At 47.0% G+C, this 23219-nt stretch overlaps 1 protein-coding gene across 9 annotated transcripts in view; it reads right to left on the bottom strand.

Annotated features, from left to right (window-relative positions):
• EFCAB6 (EF-hand calcium binding domain 6) overlaps nt 1-23219 on the bottom strand; it is a 333133-nt gene that overhangs the window by 106817 nt on the left and 203097 nt on the right. For all 9 annotated transcript variants that reach the window (XM_037845944.1, XM_037845943.1, XM_037845941.1 and 6 more), the window contains 4 exons: nt 20286-20400; nt 17782-17915; nt 12903-13135; nt 3680-3776 (listed from right to left, as the gene is read on the bottom strand). In XM_037845944.1, the coding sequence (XP_037701872.1) occupies nt 3680-3776; nt 12903-13135; nt 17782-17915; nt 20286-20400 (579 nt within the window). The remainder of the gene's footprint in view (nt 1-3679; nt 3777-12902; nt 13136-17781; nt 17916-20285; nt 20401-23219) is intronic.

The raw sequence follows: 23219 nt of genomic DNA, 5'->3' as shown, positions 1-23219 counted from the left end.
CATTAGCATGGGGGAACCTGACAAACTCGTGTTTGCATGACGCTCTCCTTTCTCCACTGTTGGGCTAACACATCAAATCCCAGAACAATGTATTGATACAATTCTGTTCATATAAAGTTCACAGACCAGCAAAACTAGACAGCTATTAAGTTTTAGGCAAAGCTAAATAGTGTATTTGGGGATGCATGGTGTTAGTCAACTGTACAGAAAAGCAAGGGCATGACTATCACAAAGTAAGCCAGTGGTTACCTTGGGGGTGGAAGAGACAGGCAAACGGTAACTCGTGGGCCAAATCCAGCCTGCTGTCTGTTTTTATAAATAAAGTTTTACTGGAACCCAGGCATGCCCATTCATTTGCATTCTGTTTATGGCTGCTTGAGTAGTTGTGATGGAGACCTTATGGCCCACAAAGTCAAAAACAGTTACTCTCTGGCCCTTTACAGAAAAAGTGTGCTGCCCTTCTGACTCAAGTGTCAGCAATATTCTATTTCTTTAATCTGGATAGTGGTTACATGGTAACTACTTTAATTAAAAACATATTAACATTTATACAATTTATATATGATTTTATATTTATACTATTTAGTATATATCCTATCCATATTAATTCATCAATTTAATATTTCTATAATAAACTATACTAATGCACATTTTACGTAGTCTACTGTAGATTCACAACTTTAAAGACACTTAAGCTTAAAGATATTAAATCTGGAAGATTCTCAGAACCTTAAAAAACTTCTTCCAGCCTGTAAGGCTGGCTGTGGTCTGGCCCTGGCCCACCTCAGCCCTGCCTGGCACTGGAAGGTGCCACTGCCCGAGCCCTTGAACGTGCCCCACTGAACCATTTGGCCTTGATTCACCCAACACCCCCATTGTCCCCACCTTCCATCTGCCAAAAACTTGCTCATCTTTTAAGACTAACTCATGTCACCTTTCCTGACTCCTTCAACAGAGGTGACCCCTTCTTCTTGGGTACCCCCACTATACCCAAGTCACATCCCACAACAGCAGAATGCAGCTCTTTATAGCTCTCACTGGGGTTTAGACCATCAGCCTCGTGGGGGCTCAGTGTCTTAGGACTTTGCAACAGTGCATGGTTGATTCATACTAAATGTTTGCTGAGGAAACAAATGAACTTATTTTCCAAAAACACTTAAACAGAAATGAGCAGAAGAAACTGACTCAAAATGAGAGGACGCCTACATACTTCTGAGAATTCAGCGGGAGATGAATTCACCTGGCTTGGCCACGAGCAAGGTGGCTCAGCTAGAAGAGAACTGAGCACCCGAATCCTTGCTCAACTCCCCAAAGCAGTATCACCCGGAGTACCTCCTTTCAGATCTTAATAGGATCTCCCTGGTGAGTCCCTGGCAGAAATGCAGCAAAAGGGAGACAGACCCCACCTCTTTTGTGGCTTTCATGGTCTCCAAGTGCCGTGACCTATAGCAAGGAGCAGGGGCCTGCGCTGGGGCCACCAGTCTTGTTCCCAGCTGGACAGCTGAATTCGTCTGATTTACATGTCATAATACTTTCTGCAGGCTTAGAGTGAAAATCTAATTGAAGTGCTTTATTTAAATAAAGCCAACAGAATGACGGAGGTGTCCAAAGTAACAGTGACAGACGCAGGGTTGTTGAGAATTGTGGGGGTGCGAGGTAGCATGGGAGCTGGTGGGGGTGCGAGGAGCGTCATGCTCAGCTCAGGGCAAAGCCAGGCCATTCCCTCCCTGCTCCACACACCCCTGACCTGCTCTGACCCTGCTTCCTCCGAGTACCCGTCTGCTCCTCTTCCCTTTCCCACACGCCCCTGCACTCAAGTCAAGAAGACGAGGAGGTCTACCCAAGATCCCAAACTGTTCTCTCAGCAGCAGAGGCTCAGGGCCTCTGGCTTCCTCTAAACCCAGAGGGTAGAGCTGGGTGTTCTGGCTAAGAGGCAGGGGGAGCAGGGCCTGGGGGTGCAGGTTTGGAAGGACCCTCAGAGGAGCGAGTTGAGACAATAGGAGACGAGGTGGCTCTGGGGAGAGGGCAGCGGGGGCCAGCAGGGCCTACCCAGCATCACTGGGCAGCCAGGGAAGGAGTATGTCTCCAGAGGGGCCAACTCAATGGCAGAGACAAAGACTCCCGCCCACCCATGCCTCCCCACAAGCTGCCTATTCTGTCTCTTCACGGCCCACGTCCCGACAGAAGGAATCCACCCTGCTGTGCCCTGACTGTCCCCCTGTCCCCAGCCCCCACTGGCCTGTGAGCTGCACCAGACAGGGACTGACCTTGTTCACCCGAACCCCGGGGCCTTGCCAGTGCCCAGTCGGTGTGACCTGAATACATCAGAGTGGGGAGGATGGGGTGTGAGGGCCTCGGGCTGGCCTCAGGTGGGCTCTGGGGTCCATGGGGAGCAGGGCAGGTGGAGGTCGGGCTGCTGAGAAGGCGGCCTGCAGGGAGAGGAGAAAGAACCAAGACGCAAAGAGAAAAGAGTGTGGGCTCTTGAGAGGGGAACGGCCGCTGGGCAGCTGAGGGGAGCGGGAGGAAGGAGAGGAGAGAGGCTCTTTTTTCTTTGACAGGTCAGACCTGAGAGAGCATGAAGGTCAAAGGGGGCGGGTGGAGAGGGCGGCCTGGGCTCTGCCCTCCCCACGTGGTGTTGGCTGTGGCTCAAGCTGACCAGGGCCTGCGCTCTCTTGGCCCAGCCACTGCTTGGGAAGGATACCCCCCGTCCCCCACCCTGGTCGGCTATATAAAGCTTATGCCTGTGTGATTTGCTGGGCTGGACCAGGAGTCCCCAAGTTCTTGTTTCAGATCTACAGGAACAGCTCAACCAAGAGCAGCCAGTCCCTCCACCACCCTTGGTGCCCTAGCTCCTTCCAGGCTGGGCACTCGACACAGCCGCACACCCCACTCGTGACCTGCGTTCCCCTCTGCGGGCTCCTTTGCCAGCCTCTGTCCTTCAGTGGCGCTGACTGTCTGCACTGGGAGAGGCAGCTCCAGGACTCAGAAGACAGAACTTCAAGTTAGGCAGATGCCAAGATACAGCAGACATAGAAAATGACCAATGGAAATGAATTGGAACATTCTTCAAGATAATGTGAAAGTACTTCCATAATGCAGTTCTAAAATACTTTTTAAAATGAGGTGACTGTGTTCTCGCTGCATTATAAAATGATGATCCCACATCCTAGAGTTCAGGACAAACCCAGTTTCACGCATTCAGCTCCACTGTCCCCTAGGAATAGCGGTCACTGTAAGATTATGTATCCCCATCTTGACACTGATCACAATTTATATGGCTGCACATGGACGGTATTTGCCTTACAAATGTACTTTCTATCATTTCAGCAAGACAGGAGGAAACAGCTCTTTAAAAAGCATTTCTCTAATTGTGTAAAATTAAGTAAGACAGCATCTTGCATTTTTCATTTAAATTTTAAATTCATATCCAACGTGAAGGAATGCCAGGTAGTTCCATTCCTGTAACTCTTGTAGTCACTTACCTTTCTAAATACCAATTGGCCTTGGGTATGAGAATTTATTTTGAAAAATTATTGTAAGGATAAAAGGGGTCGCCAAATGTGGTATATAAAGTTGTTTCCTAAATCGATGCCTGGATCTGAACAGCTATATCATCGAGTAATCTTGTAACACTGAAAGAGGTTTTCTTTTCTTTTTAAGGAAATAATCGTTTTCTTACCTTTGACAAGTCTGCCCATCTGTTTTTTGCTTTGGTAACAAGATATTGATGAGCCTGTTCGCAAGCTAGCTCTGAATCTGTAAGCTTCTGTTTTGGTCTTAAAAGAAAAAAACAAATATGTTTTAAATTTAATGGGCTCAGTAATCTCCCAGGGGTTTCCCCTATTTCCACACCCCCCCCCCCCATCCCTATTTGTTTCAAAGATAGGGTTAAAGTCTGTTATTTCACATCTGGTCTAACTTAATTCTTAAAATATAGTCTTATTTCCCCAGCTGCATGTTAGGGAAGTCTTCTCAAATTTTATAAGTCTTTGTTTATTTTCAGATAAATGCTGTTCAACTTTTTTTTGCAGCTCAGAAAACAGAGGGCTCATTTATTCTCAGGGGAAAATAACACAATATAACATTAAATGTCTTAGGAAGAAAACAACTGAAAACTTTTATTTCTGAATTTACAAGTTGGAGTGATAATGTACCAAAGTAAATAGCTGAGGAACAATGGGGGTGAGCATCACACACAGATTTCTCAGTCTCGGCTAATTTCCAAAGGTTAGCCTTGCAGGGTTTAAACATGATCAAATGTTATATTAACTCACAGGATGATTGACACTGAAGACATTTTTAAAAGGCCCTGTGCTTAGTGGCCTTTGTTAGTTGACAGTGAAGTGCAAGGAAACCCGTGGCTAAAGGAATTTGAGGTTTTGCCTGGGATTTTTCCACCCATGAAAACATAGAAAGGGAGTATAAAAAATTGGAAAAACCCATTGTTACTTCTTTCTCTATAGCTGCTTTGTTCCTTGGGCTATTACTCAATTTTAGGGAACTTGAGCATCTACATACCCAGATCTGTACCCCAAATCTTTTTCCCTACGGTTAGTGGAGCACTCAAGAATGTCCTCTGGCAAAACAACCACGCACACAGCTACTGCAAGGGTTCCTTGAAATGGGGCCACTTCTGTGCTTTGGTGATAAATGCATCTAGCCTAAGGATGAATAAGGGACACCTGACTGGGGCCCCTTATGGAATCGCATATGAATTTCTCCTCAAGGGACCTCAGAAAATCAGAAGAGGATGGAGAAAACAAGCCCCATGTAACTCTTTTTAAAAAAGTATTTTTATGTTTTTGTCAATGAACTGCTTATGTACTAAAGTCAACTTGTAGGCTGCCAGTTGAGAAAATGCAAGAATTTTTGTCCACCAAACCATGGATGGATGTTAAGGGTAATTCCCAAAGAGGTGCTGCTTGACAAAGGCCCTCTCTGGGTGACACGGGGGGCTGATGATGGCACATGAACTGGTAACCAGTAGCAGCTGGGAACTATCCATCCCTGAAAAGCGAAACTCCTTGAATTTTCATTAGCAGTGTTGGCGTTATCACCCCACCTGGAAAAAGAGGAAACTGGTTTAGAGAGGCTGAGCTCCCCAAAACGGCACAGCTAATACCTGGGAATGCTGACATTCAGCCCCAGGTTGCCCTGATGCTGCAGCCTTGCTTTTCTCATGACCATCTTCATTTTCATCTGAAGCTATCACTTTGATATATTCCTCTATCTTCACTTTTCATAGGGAAAGAGCCATTAAATATTACATTTCATAGTAGTTAGGGTCACCTTTGGTTTTTACTACCCTGCGGATCTTCTTCCACTTAACATTTCTATTTCAATTCAACAAATGCTGCATTGCCCAAGTACTGACAGAGTGCCAGGCACAGAGCAATGTCCTCAGGATGCAAAGCCTATGGCTTCAGCTGACCCAAGAAGGCTGGTCTTGCTGAAACAGATAGCAAGCCAGTTCACAGCTACTGGAATCAACAGACTGAGCAGTAATAATTGCTGTCCACATGGCTTCCTCTTTAAATCTCTTGTACGAAAATTTGCTGCTCTCAGATGGCTCTCCCGGACCACCCCCCCCCACCCCCCCGCCAAATTCCTTGATGATGGATGAGCTCCCGGCATCTATGGGTCACTGGTTTGTGGTGGCCATTGTGACCCTAGAAACCCACCCTGTGACACACAGATGGGATCACAGTCAAAGCAGCACTTCTTTGGTGAATTATATAAACCTTTGACTTCCATGGTTTGGTAAACAAAAACTCTTGCATATTCTTGGTTGGCGGGGTGCTGAGGACCAGCTGCAGAATAGGTAGGGTCTTCTCCCTCTTCCCACGCTACTGTTTCAATGGACCAAATGAGGACTTGTCTGGTTCCATTTTCTCTCCTGGCAGGTGACCTTCTGCCAGGCACTACGCCAGGTGGAGGGACACACTGGCAAACTATGGCTGGCACGGCCCCCTTTAATGAGGCTCTCCTCTTCAGAATCACCAATTACTTTGTATTGTCAAATTCAAGGGTCTCTGCTGACTTCTCAGTTACCTGTGACATTGTTAACCATCCACACTTTCTTTAATCTCCTTCATGACACTGTTCTTAACATGGCACAAGAAATACAAACACCTACCATGGGGCCTGGCAGGGATAGGCCTCCAGTTGGTGTGGTTTACCCCTTCCCCTGGCTCTTTCCCTTGACCAATCTCCTTCTCTCTCCCCTGCCCTAAAGTTTATTTACTCTTCTGAGAAGTCATCCTTTCTCATGTGTCAAACTATCCTCTTGATGTTGTTTACCCATAAATCTGTACGACTAATACTACACTCTCACCTGTTTTTCAGTTCCATCTCTCTTCAACTGCCTATTGGAATTCATAGAATCATAGAATTTCAGGGGTGGGAAGGGACCCAAAGGTCAACTAGTCCAATCTCCTATCTCTATTTTTCCACCAAAGGTTTTGGAAAGTTGGAGGGATCATGTTTCATCTTCACAACTATTGCTTAAAAGGAATGTAAGTCATAATATATATTCCCCTGCCTTCATCTTTAGACTCCTCCTCCTAAATCCTACCTGCATCCAGAGAACTCACCTGGACCTCACCAAAACTGCTCTCACAGAGACCCTGAGGAGCATATGCTATCTCAGCCAAGACAGTACATCCAAACTAATCTCAACATTTTCCCTAGGCTATATGGCTTGATTATTTCCTCAGTTACCCATGTTTGAACCAGGGAATCCTACTGATTTTCCCATCCATTTCTCCCCTTTCCCATTGCTACATAATTGTCCTCTCTAGAGAAGTCAGAAGATTTATCTATGGTTTACACCAGTGGGGAGCTGCAGACTGAAAAGTGCCACCTGCTGGGTCTCATCTTCAGGGAAACGTGATACTGAATCCAGCCTCCTCCTGAGACCTGGGCCTGTCAGGTCTGGGAAAATCTGATTGGGGTAATCAAGGAAACCAAACACCTAGACAACAAAAAGTTATGATTCACACAGTGAAAAATGAAGATATGGCCCAGTCAAAGGAACAAACTTATACTTCAAGTGAGATACAGGAGTTGAAACAACTAATTAAAGATGTTCAAAAAAATCTTCTAAATCAAATGAATGAGCTGAAGGAAAATGAGGCAAAACAGATGAAGGATATAAAGAAGACACTGGGTGACCATAAAGAAGAATTCATAAGCTTGAAAAACCAAATGGCAGAACTTATGAGAATGAAAGACAAAATAGATGAGATGAAAAATGCAAGGGAGACATACAACAGCAGATTTGAAGAGGCAGAAGAAAGGATTCATGAATTAGAGGACAGGTCATCAGAAATCCTACAAACAAAGTATGTGAAAAAATATGAGCAGGGCCCCAGGAAATTGAAAGACAATATGAAGCACTCAAATATACATGTCATGGGTGTCCCAAAAGGAGAAGAGAAGGGGAAAGGGATAGAAATGATAATGGAGGAAATAATCACTGAAAATTTCCCATCTCTTAGGAAAGATATAAAATTACAGATCCAAGAATTACAGCATACCCCAAACAAAATAGATCCAAATAGATCTACTCCAAGACACTTAATAATCAGATTATTAAACATCAAAGATCAAGAGAGAATTCTGAAGACAGCAAGAGAAAAGTGATCCACCCACATACAGGGGAAGCTTGATAAGTCTATGTGTGGATTTCTCAGTAGAAACTAGGGAGGTGAGAAGGCAGTGGTATGATATATTTAAGATACTGAAAGAGGAAAAACTACCAACCAAGAATTCTATATACATCAAAACTGTGCTTCAAAAATGAGAACGAGTTTAAAATGTTTTCAGGCAGACACTGAGTTTGTGAACAAGATACCTGCTCTACAAGAAATACTAAAGGACTACAGGCAGATAGGAAAAGCAAGGAGAGAGAGGTTTGGAGAAGAGTGTAGAAATGAAGACTATCATTAAGGGTAAAGAGAGAGAGAGAGAGGAAAAGAAAAATAAAATATGACATATAAAATCTAAAAGATAAAATGGTAGGCAGTAGATATTATGCTGAGTAAAATTATCCAGAAACAAAAGGACAAATACTGTATGGTCTCACTAATATAAACTAACATTGATGAGTGAACTTCAAGAGTTAAATTTGAGAACACAGGTTATCAGGAGATGGAAAGAGGTTAGAGATCGAGCAGTTGATACTGGAAGAGTACAGAAGGTTCAACAAGATTGACTGTATAGATCCAGAAATGGAGAGCACATTACTATGTGGTGTTAGCACAATACTGTAAGTACTCTGAACAAAGATGAGTGTCAGTACAGTTGAAAGAGGAAGGCTAGGGGCATGTATAATATCAGAAGGAAAGAAAGAAGATAAAGACTGGGATTGCATAACTTAGCAAAACCTAGAGTGGTCAATGATGGTGATTAAATGTACAAAAATCAGAATGTTTTTACATGAGGGAGAACAAATGAATGTCAACATTGCAAGGTGTTGAAAATTGGATGGTATAGGGGAAAAACACAATCAATGCAAACTAGAATCTATAGTTAACAGTAACACTGTAAGATGCTTCCATTAATTGTTAACAAAGGCAAAATACCAAAGCTAAATGTCTATAAGAGGGGGGATAGAAGGGTGTGGTATGGGATTCTTGGTGGTGGTGGTGTCTGACTTTTTCATTGTATTTTATTTTGTTTTATTTTCTTTTTATTTTCCTTCTATTATTTTTTTACTCCTATTTTTTTCTTCTCTTCCTCTTTCTTTGCAGAAGAAATGGAAATATATTCATATAGCTTGTGGTGTTGACTGCATAACTATGTGATTATACTGGGATCGTTGATTGTTTACTTAGGATGGAATGTATGGTGTGTGAATAAAACTGTTTAAAAAATAAACAAAGGGATACAAGTGCTGGAGAAAATGTGGATAGAGTTATGTACCTATTCCCTGTTGGTGGGGAAGTAGAATGGTGCAGCCCACCTGGAAGGCAGTGTGGTGGTTCCACAGGAAGCTAAGAATGGGGTTGCCATATGGTCCTGCAACCAACCCTGGTACTGGTCATATACTTGGAAGAACTGAGAGCAGGGACACGAATGGACATTTGCACACCGGTGTTTATGGTGGCAGTATTCACGATTTTCAATGGATGGAAGTGGCCTAAGGGTACATTGACTGATAAATGGAATGGTGAACTGTGGTATATATGTACAAAGGAATATTGAGCTGTAACAAGAAGGAATGAAGTTGTGAGGTATGCAAGTTCAAGGTGAATGGACCTTCAAGACAGTACGTTGAGTGAAATAAGCCAGAATCAAAAAGACAAACCTTACAATGCCTCACTAATATGGACTAACTATAAGGTGCAAACTCTAAGAATTGAATCTGAGAGCACAGGTTATCAGGGAAAGGCTTATTGTAAAGGTTCCTAGAGTATAAGCTCTTAGAGCAGTCACATCCATTCATGAGTTGTAATGGTTATTTCTAAATTTTGAGATGCTGAGCTGTTTGTGTATTACCTAGTCAGTCCCGGTAACATTGGGTATTTGTATGATACCTGAGACTTAGAGCCAGAGTCTGGCAGCTATGAATGTCAGCTTTACTCAATACAGCAACTGTTAAAAAAAAAAAAAGCTGAAAAATAGATCAGAATTCAATAAGAGATATGAACGAAATGGACTTGGTTGGGACTAATGTAAATCAGGCTAAAGGGCAGGACAACACTGACAGTGTTTTAAAACTTCAACTTCTGTGTGAGACCAAAGGAAGAGATGTTTATTTGGTGCAAAATCTACATTTTCTGTATCATAATTTAACTTTTATGGTCAGTTTATTCAAATACCATAATTACATGGAACCTAGAATAGAAGGTGAGATCTGGTTGGTTTTCTACAAATTAGCATGAAGCCCCAATACATCCCAGAGTAATTTGGGCAGAGAATAAAAATGTATTTGCAAAGCCCCCTTGAGAGGCTGGGGAAAATGTGGAAATATTAAACTTTCCCATCTGGGGATTTCCTGATATTCTTGCAAGCATTGGGGACTACCAGTTTAGTAGGCTGAGCCCTTGATCTTGGGGCTTGCCCTTATGAAGCTTGTTACTGCAAAGGAGAAGCTAAGCCTACTTATAATTGTGCCTAAGGGTCACTCCCAGAGAACCTGTTTTGTTGCTCAGATGTGGCCTCTCTCTCTAAGCCAACCTTGAAGGTAAACTCACTGCCCTTAGGTGGGACATGACTCCCAGGGGGGTAAATCTCACTAGTTAAGTGGGACATGACTCCTGGGGATGAGCCTGGACCTAGCATTGTAGGATTGAGAAGGCCTTCTTGGACCAAAAGGGGGAAGAGAAATGAAACAAAATAAAGTTTCAGGGGCTGAGAAGATTTCAAATGGAGTTGAGAGGTCATTCTGGAGGTTATTCTTATGCATTATATAGATATCCCTTTTTAGAGTATTAGAATAGCTAGAAGGGAATATCTGAAACTGTTAAACTGCAACCCAGTATCCTTGATTCTTGAATATGATCATATAATTATATAGCTTACAGGGTGTGACCATGAGATTGTGAAAACCTTGTGACTCACACTCCCTTTATCCAGTGTATGGACAGATGAGTAGAAAAATGGGGACAAAACATAAATGAATAATGGGGGGGGAGGGGTATGAGATGTTTGGGTGTTCTTTTTTATTTCTATTTATTCTTATTTTTATTTTTTTCTTCTGGAGTAAAGAAAATGTTCAACAATTGATTGTGGAGATGAATGCACAACTATGTGAGGATACTGTGATCAATTGACTGTACACTTTGGATGACTGTATATCTCAATAAAATTGCATTAAAAAAATTGAATGCTTAGAGGGCAGAGGGGACCAATGGAGAAGGCACAAAGGGTTGGCACCCAGGATTGCCTGAGGGAGGAGAGTGAAGCTGGAAAAGGTGAAACAGGGCAAACTCTCTAAGCAGAGAAAGCAGCTCCTTCCAACAGGCTCCCTTGGGATCCAGTGTCACCCCTATCCATCTCCTGTGCCTTTCTAGACAAGTCACTAACTATTCTCTAAGCCTCAATTCCTTCATCTGTCGAATCAGATATTCACACCTTCCATACAGGATACTAAAGTATTCATCTTCATGAAACATAGGCACAGGGACTGGCCCATGGGAGGGCTTGGCTTTCTAGGGTAGGACCTGGGTTTGGAGCTCAGGGCTGTCTCTCCCCTGATCACTGGAACCTAAAATGGACAACTTTCAGTCCATCTTCTACTCTGGGGCTGCTGAAGTATCTTTCTAATGACCTATGACCTCCTCCTCCTTCCCTGCCTACCAATAAGGGATAGACTCCTCCACCTGGCACAGAAGCTCCTCCACGGCCCAGCCTTCCTGCCTCTCCAGGCCTACTTGCCCACCATGCCCCACTGGACATGCCATTCCCGCACACTCATCCTCTCCCAATTTTCAGAATGTGTCTGACATTTTCCTGCCTCTGTGCTTTTGCAAATTCTGTTCCCTGGACTTGAATGCCCTTCCATACCCTGCACCTGACAAACTCCTACTCCTACTTCAAGATCCAAGCAGACTTAGCCCCTCGCCTCCCTGTGCTCCCATGGCCCTTCGGTCATCCTTCAATTTCGGTCTAGGTATTTGTTTTTGTACCTATCTCATATTCAACTGTGAGCTCCTTGATGGGAGAGTGTGAGTCTTATTCATCTTTGCACCACCTGGTCATGGGACAATTCTAGCACACAGCAATCCCTTAGTAAATATTTGATGGACAGATGAATAAATACAAATAAGGTTCTGTCATTTGAATGGGAAGACTGGGCTTGGTGGTTGAAATTTCCCATGTTCATTCTGCAGACATTCTCCAAAAAAATTCTGTGGGAAGGATCATTTTGTTTTGTTTTAATGTTAAGCAATCAAGTCTCCTATTAAAGTTCCTAGGAACCGAGCAATTGGATGCAGGTGTCCAAGTCACGTGCTACCTGGTAATGCCATTTAGGATGACTCTACAGTCATTTGCTTGCTTGTTTTTTTTTTTTTTTTTTTTTGTTTAGAATAGACAAAATGAAACCTATTTTTCCAACAAATGCGAATCCAAGGGGAAAAAATTAAAGTGCAAGATCTGAGGGCCTTCTGCGGCCCAGCCAAGAGTCACAGTGGCTTCTGGAAACCCTCAGGTGTTCTATTACTATACCAGAAAACATGCCTCTGTGTTATCATAGTGCAGATAACGTTTTAATAAAATATTGGTATTATAATTACAATGGTTGGTTAAGGAGGGGCTGGGCAGCTACTTCACGCATCCGTGACGGTATTCACAGATCTCGGCGGGGCCTGGGCCACAGGCCAGGTATCATGTTGGATGTCAGGCCCAGCTACTGCCTTCCAGGAGAGTGCCCGCTCATGGAGAAAAAGCTGAGGAAACAACAGTTCCAATGCAGTTGGATGCTAAGGTTTCCCTCCCTGCTGGAGTGAGGCTGGTGTGGGGTAAGTAGGGGTCTGGGATGAGGGGGGGATCTGGGGAGCAGCACTGCATGGGGAGGGGCTGCGAGGGGTCCCTGCATCTCTGGAGGCAGTTGTCACAGACAACCTCTCAGTTTACAATCAATGGCCATAAGATGTTCTGGGGGTCCCAAAATCTACACCTATTGCCTGGAAATACATCTAGAGGAAAAGGGGTCATATCAGGTAGTGAGATTATAGCTGTAGCTTTGCTCATCTGCATTCTCTAATCTTTCTATGTTGAAGGTATGTTCTTTGTGTGATTTTGCTTGAACTAAGAAAAAGAAAAAAAAAAAAATCATTGCTTGTGTGAGGCAACACCCTTCTCCGTATCCCAGTCTGAGCAGGCTGGAGAAGCCGGGCTTTTAGTCAGCAAATGCTGGTGTATATCGAGGATGCAGAGCCGGGCTGCCTTCTTACCTGACGAGTCTCTGAGGCGCTTCATCTGTTCTGAACACTCCCTTCTCACACAAGTTTCGAAATTCCCGAAAATTTAAGGTGACACTAAGTCTCAAACCCAAAAGGCTAAGGAAACGCTCAAACTCTTCGTCTTTGAGATTGAGCAGGAGGCGCAGCAGCAGCCGGTGGAGGTCGTGCATGTTGATTATGCCATCTCTGTCGGTGTCTATCTTGAAGAAGGCAGAGTAGGGGTCCTAAGAACAAGAGGTACACACGTCAAGAGGGGGCCTCTTCTGAATCCCGGACAGACTGTGCTTACAACCCAGCACGTGCGGACTCATCTTGAAAAGAAGGAAGGGGCAGTTTGGCAGCCTTTCAACTATTGCTTTTGGAGAATTCTCTGCTCCAGGAGTAGCCTTGCCCTGTTATGATCTTCCCCAAGAAATTAACAACTCCCTCTTTTAAAGCAGAGTTCAGGAAAAGGAACAAAAACAATCTCCAGTAATGGAAGTGAGAAAAGGGTAATACATTGGAGGTTTCTAGTATCTATAAAAATTTTCATCTCGGTATTTCCTACAACTTCAATAATGTTTTGCAAGTCTGTCTTGAGCAGACAGGAAAACAAATGAGCTGAATGTCATACCAATGAGCCACCAAGAGGCCAGTCCTCTGTGATGATTCTGATAAAGCTCTAGCTATGTCCAAATCTGCATCCTGGCCAGGTCTGAAGGCTGGGGCATGGGGTGCATTTAAACCATTCATCGTGCTGCAAGGAGAGCACGGTGATGCCTGGCTGGCAGATGAGGAAACCGAGGCTGAGAGCCCCCAGGACACTTGTGATGCAGAGGCAGCACTGCCCACCCTGGAGGCGGGCTGCTCTGCCACTCACAGGCTGGGTGACAGTGGGCAAGGTATTTCAGCTCTCCATGCTTGTTCTCTCCTCCGTAAAATGGGGATTACAAAAGTCCGTACTTCCCCGGGGTATCATGGGGAACAAATATGTTAATATGTGCAAAGCATTTAAAATACACCTGGCATGTCTCAGGCTGGAAAAGGGGCAGGTGTAGCCCCAGCACCCCTTGTTTCCATCAGTCCCTAAGGTAGCTTCATCGCCCTGGAGTTTATCTGCTTATTTTGGAGGTACTGGGCTCAGACTTTCAGTACAGGATCCTCCAGAAGTGGATATTATATAAAGCAAGACCTGCTATGGTTCAAGTGTCTAATTAAAATGTTTTGCAATTTTGTGGAATGATTTGTCTGGATTCACTCATTTAGTCATTCCCCAAAAGTTCTCGAGTGCCTGATACATGCAATCATTGGGCTAAATACTGTGGAAATCCATGGAAGAGGCTGCCCTTCCTCTCAGAAATGTTTGTGGGATCCTCCACACCCAAGAGCTTCGTCCCATCGACACTTACTGAGCACTGCTCTCACCGCAGGACCATGACAAGGGACAAAGGCAGAGCCCAGCTGTCATGCTGGCAGAAGGCAGACCGTGGACACTTAAATCCCTTGTATGTCAGGTAGTGACACAGCAGGGTGAGAGGCCAGAGACTGGGCAGGAGCTGGTGCCACTGTACAGAGAGAAGCCTCTCTGGAGAGGTGGCATTTGGGCAGAGACCAAAGGCATGAAGCCACGGGCTGTGCAGGTACGGGGGAGAATCCCCCGAGGTGCCCGAAGCAGGCTTGGCATGTTCAGAGAACAGCGGGGAGGCCAGGGAGGCTGGGACAGAGTGTGTGAGGGGGGCATGGGAGGAGGTGAGGGCCAAGGGGCCGAGGGGCCTGCAGGCTGGTCAGGATTTGGGGTGTGACTCTGTGTGAGGTGGGGGTGACAGGGTTGAGCAGAGGAGCAGCATGAGCTGCCCACGGTGCTGAGAACACACGCCAGGGCGAGGATGGAGGCTGGGAGCCCGTCACGGGCTTGCTGCAGGAGCCCAGGGGCCTGGGGGGAGGTAGAGGCAGTGGGAGAAGTGGTCCGATTCCAGGCATATTCCAAAGGAAGAGCCAATGGGATGTGTCCACAGATGGGATGTGGGGTGTGAGAGAAAGAGGAATCAAGGATGATGCCAAGGAGTTTAGCCTGAACAACTGGAAAGAAAGAGCAGACCTGGGAGGAGCAATGTGGGGTGAGGGAGTGGGGGTCGGTCAAGAATTTGATGTGGGCCCCAGTAGGTTATTGTAGCAAATGGTTCAGGAAGGACTCTGAGTGTGGGAAGTTTAACTCAACCACACTTCCACTCATGCCGAGTGCTGTGAGGGGAAATTCGGAGTGCAATGAGAGTCCAGCAGCAGGGAAAGGGCCAGGGCTTCAGGTAGGACCAAAGGCTGGATAGGAGTTAGCCAGGCCAAGGGAGAGGAGCAGTGACCCCAGGAAAGGAGCAGAGTTGTAAAGACCTGGTGGGAGCACCGCAAGTGGCTGGTGTGTGGAGCAGGCGGAGGACTGGGTTGGGGTGTGGCTGGAGAGGAGAGGCGAGGCCAGAGCAGAGCCCAGAGGCCCCAGGGGCCAGTTGCGGGGGGGGGGGATCTGAGCTCATCGTAAGAGCAAAGGGACCAACGCTGTGATCAGAGCTGCATGTTGGTGGGCCCGCCCCGCGGAGTCCAAGTCCAGGATGGACTGTGAGGTGAGAAGACTTGGTCCCAGGGGAGCACTGCAGAATGAGCCAGTTTGTGTGAAACTGCAGAGGAGCCATCGGGACGGATGCTGCAGGGCCCGTTCAGCCTCCAGGTAAGCTTGGGGGAGGGTGAAGCCACGCGGGCCACATGGAACCATGCCCAGGGCATGTCCCCAGGTCACCAAGGGCATCTCTGTCCCTGCCTTCCCACCACACAGGGAGAGAAGACTCCCCCTTGCGGGACCCCCGTGGATTATTTCCTTCAACAGTGCCTCATCTCTGGCTGGGGTTGGGGGTGAGGCTAACTCAGCCAACTTTGCTGTTATCTGTAACCCTAATGAGCGCCGAGACGGTTTCATCAGTGACAAAAGCACTGGGGGTCCAGCAGCAATAACAGTGTTTTAAACTAACATGGGATTTTTTTTTTTCCATATTGATGAGGAGTGATGTCCAAGAATTTCTCAGGAATAGGAATCCAGTCAATTATGTACTTAAAGTGACCATACCTGTCCGTTCAAATAATCAGAACACCTGATTAGGGAAGTTTACCTACACCTGTAAGGACCATAAGTAAAGCCAGGGAATCCTGTATATAACCCACATCCTTGCACATAGCACAGCAGAAATGGGCTCGCTCATTTGCTGCGCTCACTGGGTTATAAACTCTTTGGCAGGGGTAGAATGGGGTCGGTGAACACTTACTGAACCCATTCATTATCTAATTATTTAAAATCAAACAAAGGACATATGCTAACTGTAACCAAGTTACACTGGTAATAAAGATAATAAAGATAGGAATGCAGTGGCACTGGCCTGGAGCATGGGGTTCCCCACAAGCCCTCCGCCCATCCCCACACGCCCTCCTGGGGCAGGGTAAGAGGTGGGTGAGAGGAGACAGATGGGGAGGGGCAAGAACAGGTGTGTGGGTTGCAGTGGGCAAGGCGGTGGCTCTGCAGCCAACCCAGGCCTTGGGCTGCAGGGTCAGCACCCTGGATGGGGGCACAGGGGAGGGGACTGCTGGGACACTGCATGGTCTCGGTGGCTCCCTCTGCAGCCCCTCTCCCAGCACAGGGCTGTGCTCGCTCTCAGTGCCTTTCTGCTCCCCCTTCTGTCCTCTCTTCCTCCAGTGGCCCCACCTCCCACCCGGGGCTCTTAACCACCCGAATGCCCCTGCTCCCCCACACTCCCTCCAACACCCCAATTCTCAGAGCACGCTTCTTGGCAGGGCCCTGGATTGGATAAACGATGAGGGCTGATCCTTCTCCCACCCCCCAACCCCCATCCTGCCTACTGATGTGTTCCCTACATGCCCTGCCCTTCCACTTCCACTTCCACCCCATAGATTAGTGCCCTAATTATCTGGGCCCTGAGCTTTATTTTGTAGCTAATGTAGTTCAGCTTATTACACTGATAAGTCCTAAACTGATTGTCCTACTTCAATCACTCTCTTACTTCTCGGCACAAAAACCAGTCAGATCATTCTGTACCCGTCTCCATGTTTGAGTGGCTGCTGTCTATGGGTTACAACTTCTGCACACAGCCCACACCACAGACGTAACGAACCACGCACTTCCCTGGCTGCCCAGGCCTTGCTCGAACCGCTTCTTCCATTGTTTGCCCCTTTCTTTTCTAGGCCAGCACAGGCCTGGAGTTTACGATTCAGTTCAGGCATCATCTCCTCCAGGAATCCCTCCTTAAAGGGGCCCTTTGCCTGTGCCCCCATAGTACCCTGGAGCTACAACAGCCGATCATGAGGCCTATGGACCATCTGTTTTACCGTCTGTGCCTTTGACTGGGCTGAGCTCCCTGAGGAAGGACTCGTGTCTTTCACCCCTACACTAATCATTGATTCCACCTTGTAGTGAGTGTGTCATAGTTGCCTGGCAAGTGAATGGACGGGACAGACTAACAGAGCCTCAATTTGCCATCACACTGGCTGTCTTGGCCCCTCCCTATTGCTACCCCCCTGGGACGAGCGTCTCCTTCTCCAAAGCCCTTGAGAGGCAGATGCACAGACTGTTGGTAGCAGGGAAGGACTTGGGGAAAGGAAGGGCTCTCAGAGTTAGCCATCCTCCAGGCCAGGGGAGAAGGGGCAAGTGCTCCCTCTCTGACCAACACCAGGTCCTGAGGTTTCTCAAGGGTAGGAACCTGCTTTTGGTCCCCTCAGGGTCCCCTGCGATGGCGGGGATACACCCTGGCCCTGGGAGCCCTGTGCCATGTGGGCTGAAGGGAGCAGGGAGGCAAGGGCAGGCCCAGCTGAGCAAGGCAGCAGCTGGGCCACAATTTACCTGGAACGATTCCTTCAGTCTCTGGGGGAAAAGCTGCAGGCACTCTTCGGCAGTTAGGAAGCGGGTATCCAAGTTACTCCTTGTGAAAACTACAGTCTGAGGTGTAGCAGCTTCTGGCCAACTCATTTTAGTATCTGAAACAATTACACAAATCAGAAGACTTCCATTAGCGGCATGTACATGTCTCTATTTCTATTTCAATCCTGTTTATTTCTTCCTGTCCTAAATCCTGTTAAAATACCTCACAGAAATACAATCCAGTGAACTGGACGTGGTTTTTGAAACATAACTTTAACGTTTTTATGCTCTGTTTTCTTTATCTTCATTTTCTTAGAGACGTTCCTATAATCGCAAGAAGAAATTGGTTCACTAGAAGATCAAGAACATGCTTTTATCACAGCGCATTGTGCACTACACAGCCCTTGTGTGTATTTGTCTGGCTCCTCTTTCCTTCCTCCAGGGCAGGAACTAGGTCTCCTCATCTCCCGATTCCCAGAGGCTGAGAATGAGAATTCTACTTCTTTTGGTTTCCTTGTCGCTGCCTAAACAAGGGAATCTGTGATTCAACAGATGTTTTCAGACCAACATGCTAGTGGCCTTCATATATTTTTTGGTCCTTTCAACAATACCAAGTAGACACTCTCCGTATGTCTAGTTTATACCCAAGGAACCTTAACATTACACCCATTTTCCATATGAGGAGATGGAGACTTCCCCAAGGTCTGCTCATGACAGCAGAGCTGAATCCAAGACAGTCAGATTTCAGGGCCCAGGAGTTAGCCCTTGCTCTGTCCCCTAAAACTGAGGGAGGAAGTGTAATCTCTATTTGAAAATCCAACTCCATCAGGCTGGGTTAATTTGAGCGTGGCCCTGTCTGAAAGCTAGACTCTAATCCTGGGGGCTTTGTTTTAGACATGGTCTTTGGCACATGTCCTCCCGACAGGACCTCCTGGGGATGGGCAGTGGGTGGGGCACAGAGCTCAAGGGCACCCTGCGGTCGGCTCCTGAACCTGGCTCTGCTCCACCTCCACCTCACAGTGCCTGATCTCGGGCTCCCCCTGCCATTCCCACCAGGGACCCCTGGCATGAGGTCGGCTGGGAGCCTCAGTGTCCCTCCCTGATAGCACCTGGCCAGGTGGGAGTAGAGGCAGTGTTGGATGACTGATGAAGGTAAGACAGGCTGCTGAGAGGGAGAGGGAGGAGAAAGATCAAGGAGAAGAGTAGGGAAATGAGGGAAAAGGAGGAGAGGGAAAGAACAGGGGAGAACGGGGCTGGGGCAGAGAGGAAGCCAACAGCAGTTGACGGATCTTGAGCCAAGTTCCTGCTCTGCAAGTGACCAACCAACTTTGGGACCTCAGGCTCATGATCCACTCATCAGTCTCCTCATGTGAAAAATGAGTGCACCCAGTACATGAGAGGTACTCGGAAATAAATGAGTTCCTTTCCCTTCTTTTTATTTCCCCTTGAAAATGTCAAAACATATACCCAAAGAACACATCAAATAAAATTCTAAGATATGGCTGTGGGTTCTCATGTTGCCTTTTCCCATGGGTGTGGGTCATCTATCTATCTATCTATCTAGTCAAGGTCTGGTGGGACTGGGTCGGCCCATCCTGAGGATCCGGCCCAGCCTCTGCACTTTCCCAGTGAGGAGTCACAGCTTCTCAGTCAAAACCCAGATCAAGCATCCAAATTTGGATCCAGAGAAGGTCAAAATGCACACAGAGTTCCGAGTTCTGCTCTGTTCTGCCCACAGCTGCTTTGCCTCAAAATAGACGAGTATCCCCTTGATGAATTTGTGCGATTTCATAGTCTTTCTAGAGAGCTTAATTGTCCATCTAAACTTTCTTAGCATATGGAAAGTAATGAGAGGACAGAGAAGGGAGGGGAGCAAGGACACATGAGAGTGGGTAGCAGCCTGGGGCAGAACAAGGACCAGATGGAAAACCAAAGATCCTGGCAGCTTCCAGCCTTGACTGCAAGGTACAAAGTCAGTTTCCTAACAGCCTTGGGGGGCAGGGGGCAGCGGCTGTGTGATTGTGGGTAAGCAGCTGAGTGGTTTTAGAATCTGTGTTCTTATCTGGTAAAAATGGAGGAACACTACTAGCTTAGTCTGTGCATATCTGTGTTATTGATTACAGGTAATCATCATTTATTTTCAGGAGGAGAATCTTGAAGGACACGAGAAGTGAGTGCAGAAGCATGGGCTCTGGAGTAAATTTGATGAAGCCCTGTGCTCTAAGATCTGACAAAAGTCTGCTCTCACAGTTCTGCTTAACTTAGCAAAAAGCAAAGGCCTAAACACAGTCAGATCAAATGAAATTAAAATGTCTGTTTCCAATCTCATCACACACTATTTCAACACCTCACCACTGAGAGGCCTAAAAACACAGCTCAAGCAACGTCAACCCAAGTGGCCTCGTGGCATGGCTGGGAAAGACTCGCTCCCGCTGGACCCTTCTGGATGTGCCCCAGGCAGGGCTTGCAACTTGGAGATTAGCTACCTTCGAATCCTGTTGCAAAATCAAGATAACTCATCCCTTCTTTCTCATATCCTATTTTTTTAGTCAGCAGAGCATACTGCTCCTCATCCATGGGCATCCCGGTGTCTTCCAGTACCTGGCAAGAAGAGAAGTGAGGGTGGAGAGGTGGTTAAGAGTGTCCTTGGGCCGGCCCAGCCCCTCCTGGCCCTGCAGCCACCCCTGCCTGTGATTGTTACTTGTCTGCCCCCACCCGCAGGCTCCTGGGGGTGGGGCCCCGCGTTGATGCAGGCCCAGACCCCAGGTCAAGGCTTGTGTTTGTTGAGCTAGTGAGTGAACAAAGGAACAAACAGGCGTCCCCCTGGCCTTGGGGCCCAGTGGCACTCAGTTGGCTTGGAAACCTCTGCAAAGGCTGAGCCATCCAAGATACTCAAGTCTACCTCTGTGGTGAGTGCAATGGCTTCCCCGTCTTGTAAGTTCAAGTTACATTTACAGAGATTAAAGGAAACATGAACAGAATAAAGCGAGGCGGTCTAGGGAGGGAAAACTAAAACTGTTATTCAAGTTTAATTGTGAGGTACAGCTTAAATTACAAAATACTGTGGGTTTTTTTGAGGGGGGGCAGGAATCATGGATACTCCTTTTTTCCTCTTCTAATGCTAGGCCACTCACTGAAAGTTATTCAGGATCCCTTCCCTCAAATACACATAACCTACTCTTAACAAATTATTTCTATTTTATCCATGGGGGGGGTGGTGGTGGTGGTGTGTGTGCTGAGAAACACACTTCCCTGTATTGCAAATCTGAAGGAGAGCAGAGCCGTACAGACGATGCCTTCCTAAGCGAAACTGATTGGCTGGGCCGGTCCAGGGGCTGATGATGTCATCACCGCTTTGGCCAATGGCCAGTCAGTCAACAGCCCTGAGGGCTCTACAGCTGGGAGGTCAGCATGGCCAGAAGGGATGGAGAAGTGTGGGTGGGACAGAGGACACCATCCCTGCTCTCAAAGGATTCACACTTTGAATGAGAAAACACAGCTCTTCTTCCAGATAAGGACACAGAATCACAGTTCAAGATGTGTGCGTATCTAAGGGACAAAGTTGTCTCGGGATAGGTGAGGGCAGGCTTTCTGGAAGAGTGAGTTTGTAGATGTGCTTTTTGTTTGCTTGTTTGTTTCAGATGTATTTTGAAGAATGGGTGTGGGTGGGGTGGCAGTGTATGGAATACCTAGACCGGCTGTTAATGACCCTCAGGGCCCTGGTGCCCCAGGAAGCCAGCGTCACCAGTCACTGCTGAGCAGTGGGAGAGCAGCATCGAAGCTCCCTCTACTGCATCCTGTGGAAGACACTGAACAGGGAGAAGGGAGCAGGAGGCTCAGGAGGAGCATTACGTCAATCATCATCTTCTTCCTGCAGCGGCATTTATTGCCTGTTAGGGGCCAGCCATTTGAGTGCTGAGTTCTTTACAGATGTCACTTAGTTCTGATTTACTCTCTGCCCTAAGCCTTGAGATAGGTTTTCTTACCAATTTCATCTTAAAGATGTGGAAACTGAGGCTCAGAGTGACAACCAGGACATGACAGATCTGGGGCTCAAACCCAGTTCTTATTATTAACCACTGTGATGAACTCCAGGTGATTGGGGTCTGGGCAAGGAGCAGGTGTGGTGGAAATGGGGAGAAAGCGACACCATCGGAAGCACATTCGGGCCATGGTGCCCTGGAGGCCTTGTGATCCCCCAGAACATTAGGGAAAGGGGGCCTCTGAGCACCTGCTGTGAGGCCACCCACTGGCCTCCTATCTCCCCAGCCTCTCATCGCCGCCCAAACTCTGATGAGGCGAGGGGCTTTCCGCCTGCCCTGCTCAGAACAGAGCTGCAGAGTATAAATCCGCCCAGCTGCAGTGTAGACCGGCTCCTCGGCAAAGGGGCATTCCACAACTTGCGTTGCAGTTATTGGAGTCATCCCTTTTGGTGTATAATAAAATGCCTACATCTGTAAGTGGCTTGCTGCATCTTTACCAGTTGACTCAGTCAGGCCTTGGCCATGGCCTTGGCTTTGCTTTGTCTTGTGTGTGCTCTTGACAGTAAACAAGCAGCAGGATGTCTTGGTGCAGTGTCGGAAGCGGAGAGGAGAGGAAGAGATGCAGGTGTTGTGTTGTGCCTGGGGAGCTCAGGGGGGTAGTGCTGCATTCCGAGAGGACCCCAAGGGCCTGCCTGGGATTGCACAGATGGTGCGTGACTGGGAATTCTGACAGCTTTGTGCCAGCTGCACATGTAACTTGCCCCAGTTCTAGGGAGGAGCCTGCCCCGGCCGGGGATGGTACGAGTATTTAGAGAAAGCTGCTCACACACACAGGCAGCCGCGGGGGCCACAGGCCTCTGAAAGGGATATACTGGTTGCTTCCTTTGAAAAACAACTTTATATTTTGAAAACAATTACACATAAATTATTCATTGCAAAGTCCTCCTGCTCAGTCCTTTCATAAAAACACACGTAAGGGATAGTAAGAGAATGTCTGCAGGCAAATGTTTCACAGCCTGGAGGGTTGTGAAGCATCGGAGAGACTGGGTATGCCTCCAGCAGCCTGGCCAGCGGCGGCAGGCTGTCATCCCCTCTGGGTGCAGAGCACCACACAGGACATACAACCGGAAAGCGTGATCATCAGAAGAGGCACGGAGCATTTTATAAACACTAATGTCTCTAATGCCTCTTTTGAGGCTCCCCCTTGCACCACTCTCATTTCTAAGATGAACACAGCAGCAAATCAACCAGATTTATCACAACCCTTGGAGGCAATTTACAACAATATGACGTAAGGCTAACCTGCAACTTTTTATGAAATATTTAAAAATGTTTAACCCTTCAAGTAATTTCCTTTGGTCTTTTCCCGAAGAAAGTTCCTCCAATATGACAAACTATGGCCTGGCTTGGCTTAAGCAAGACCAGCATCTTCTGATT

This window comes from Choloepus didactylus, chromosome 8, assembly GCF_015220235.1.
Source record: "Choloepus didactylus isolate mChoDid1 chromosome 8, mChoDid1.pri, whole genome shotgun sequence".
In the NCBI taxonomy this organism is placed as follows: domain Eukaryota; kingdom Metazoa; phylum Chordata; class Mammalia; order Pilosa; family Megalonychidae; genus Choloepus; species Choloepus didactylus.
The sequence above is the reverse complement of the archived record's forward strand: the minus strand, read 5'-3'. Positions and strand labels throughout refer to the sequence as shown.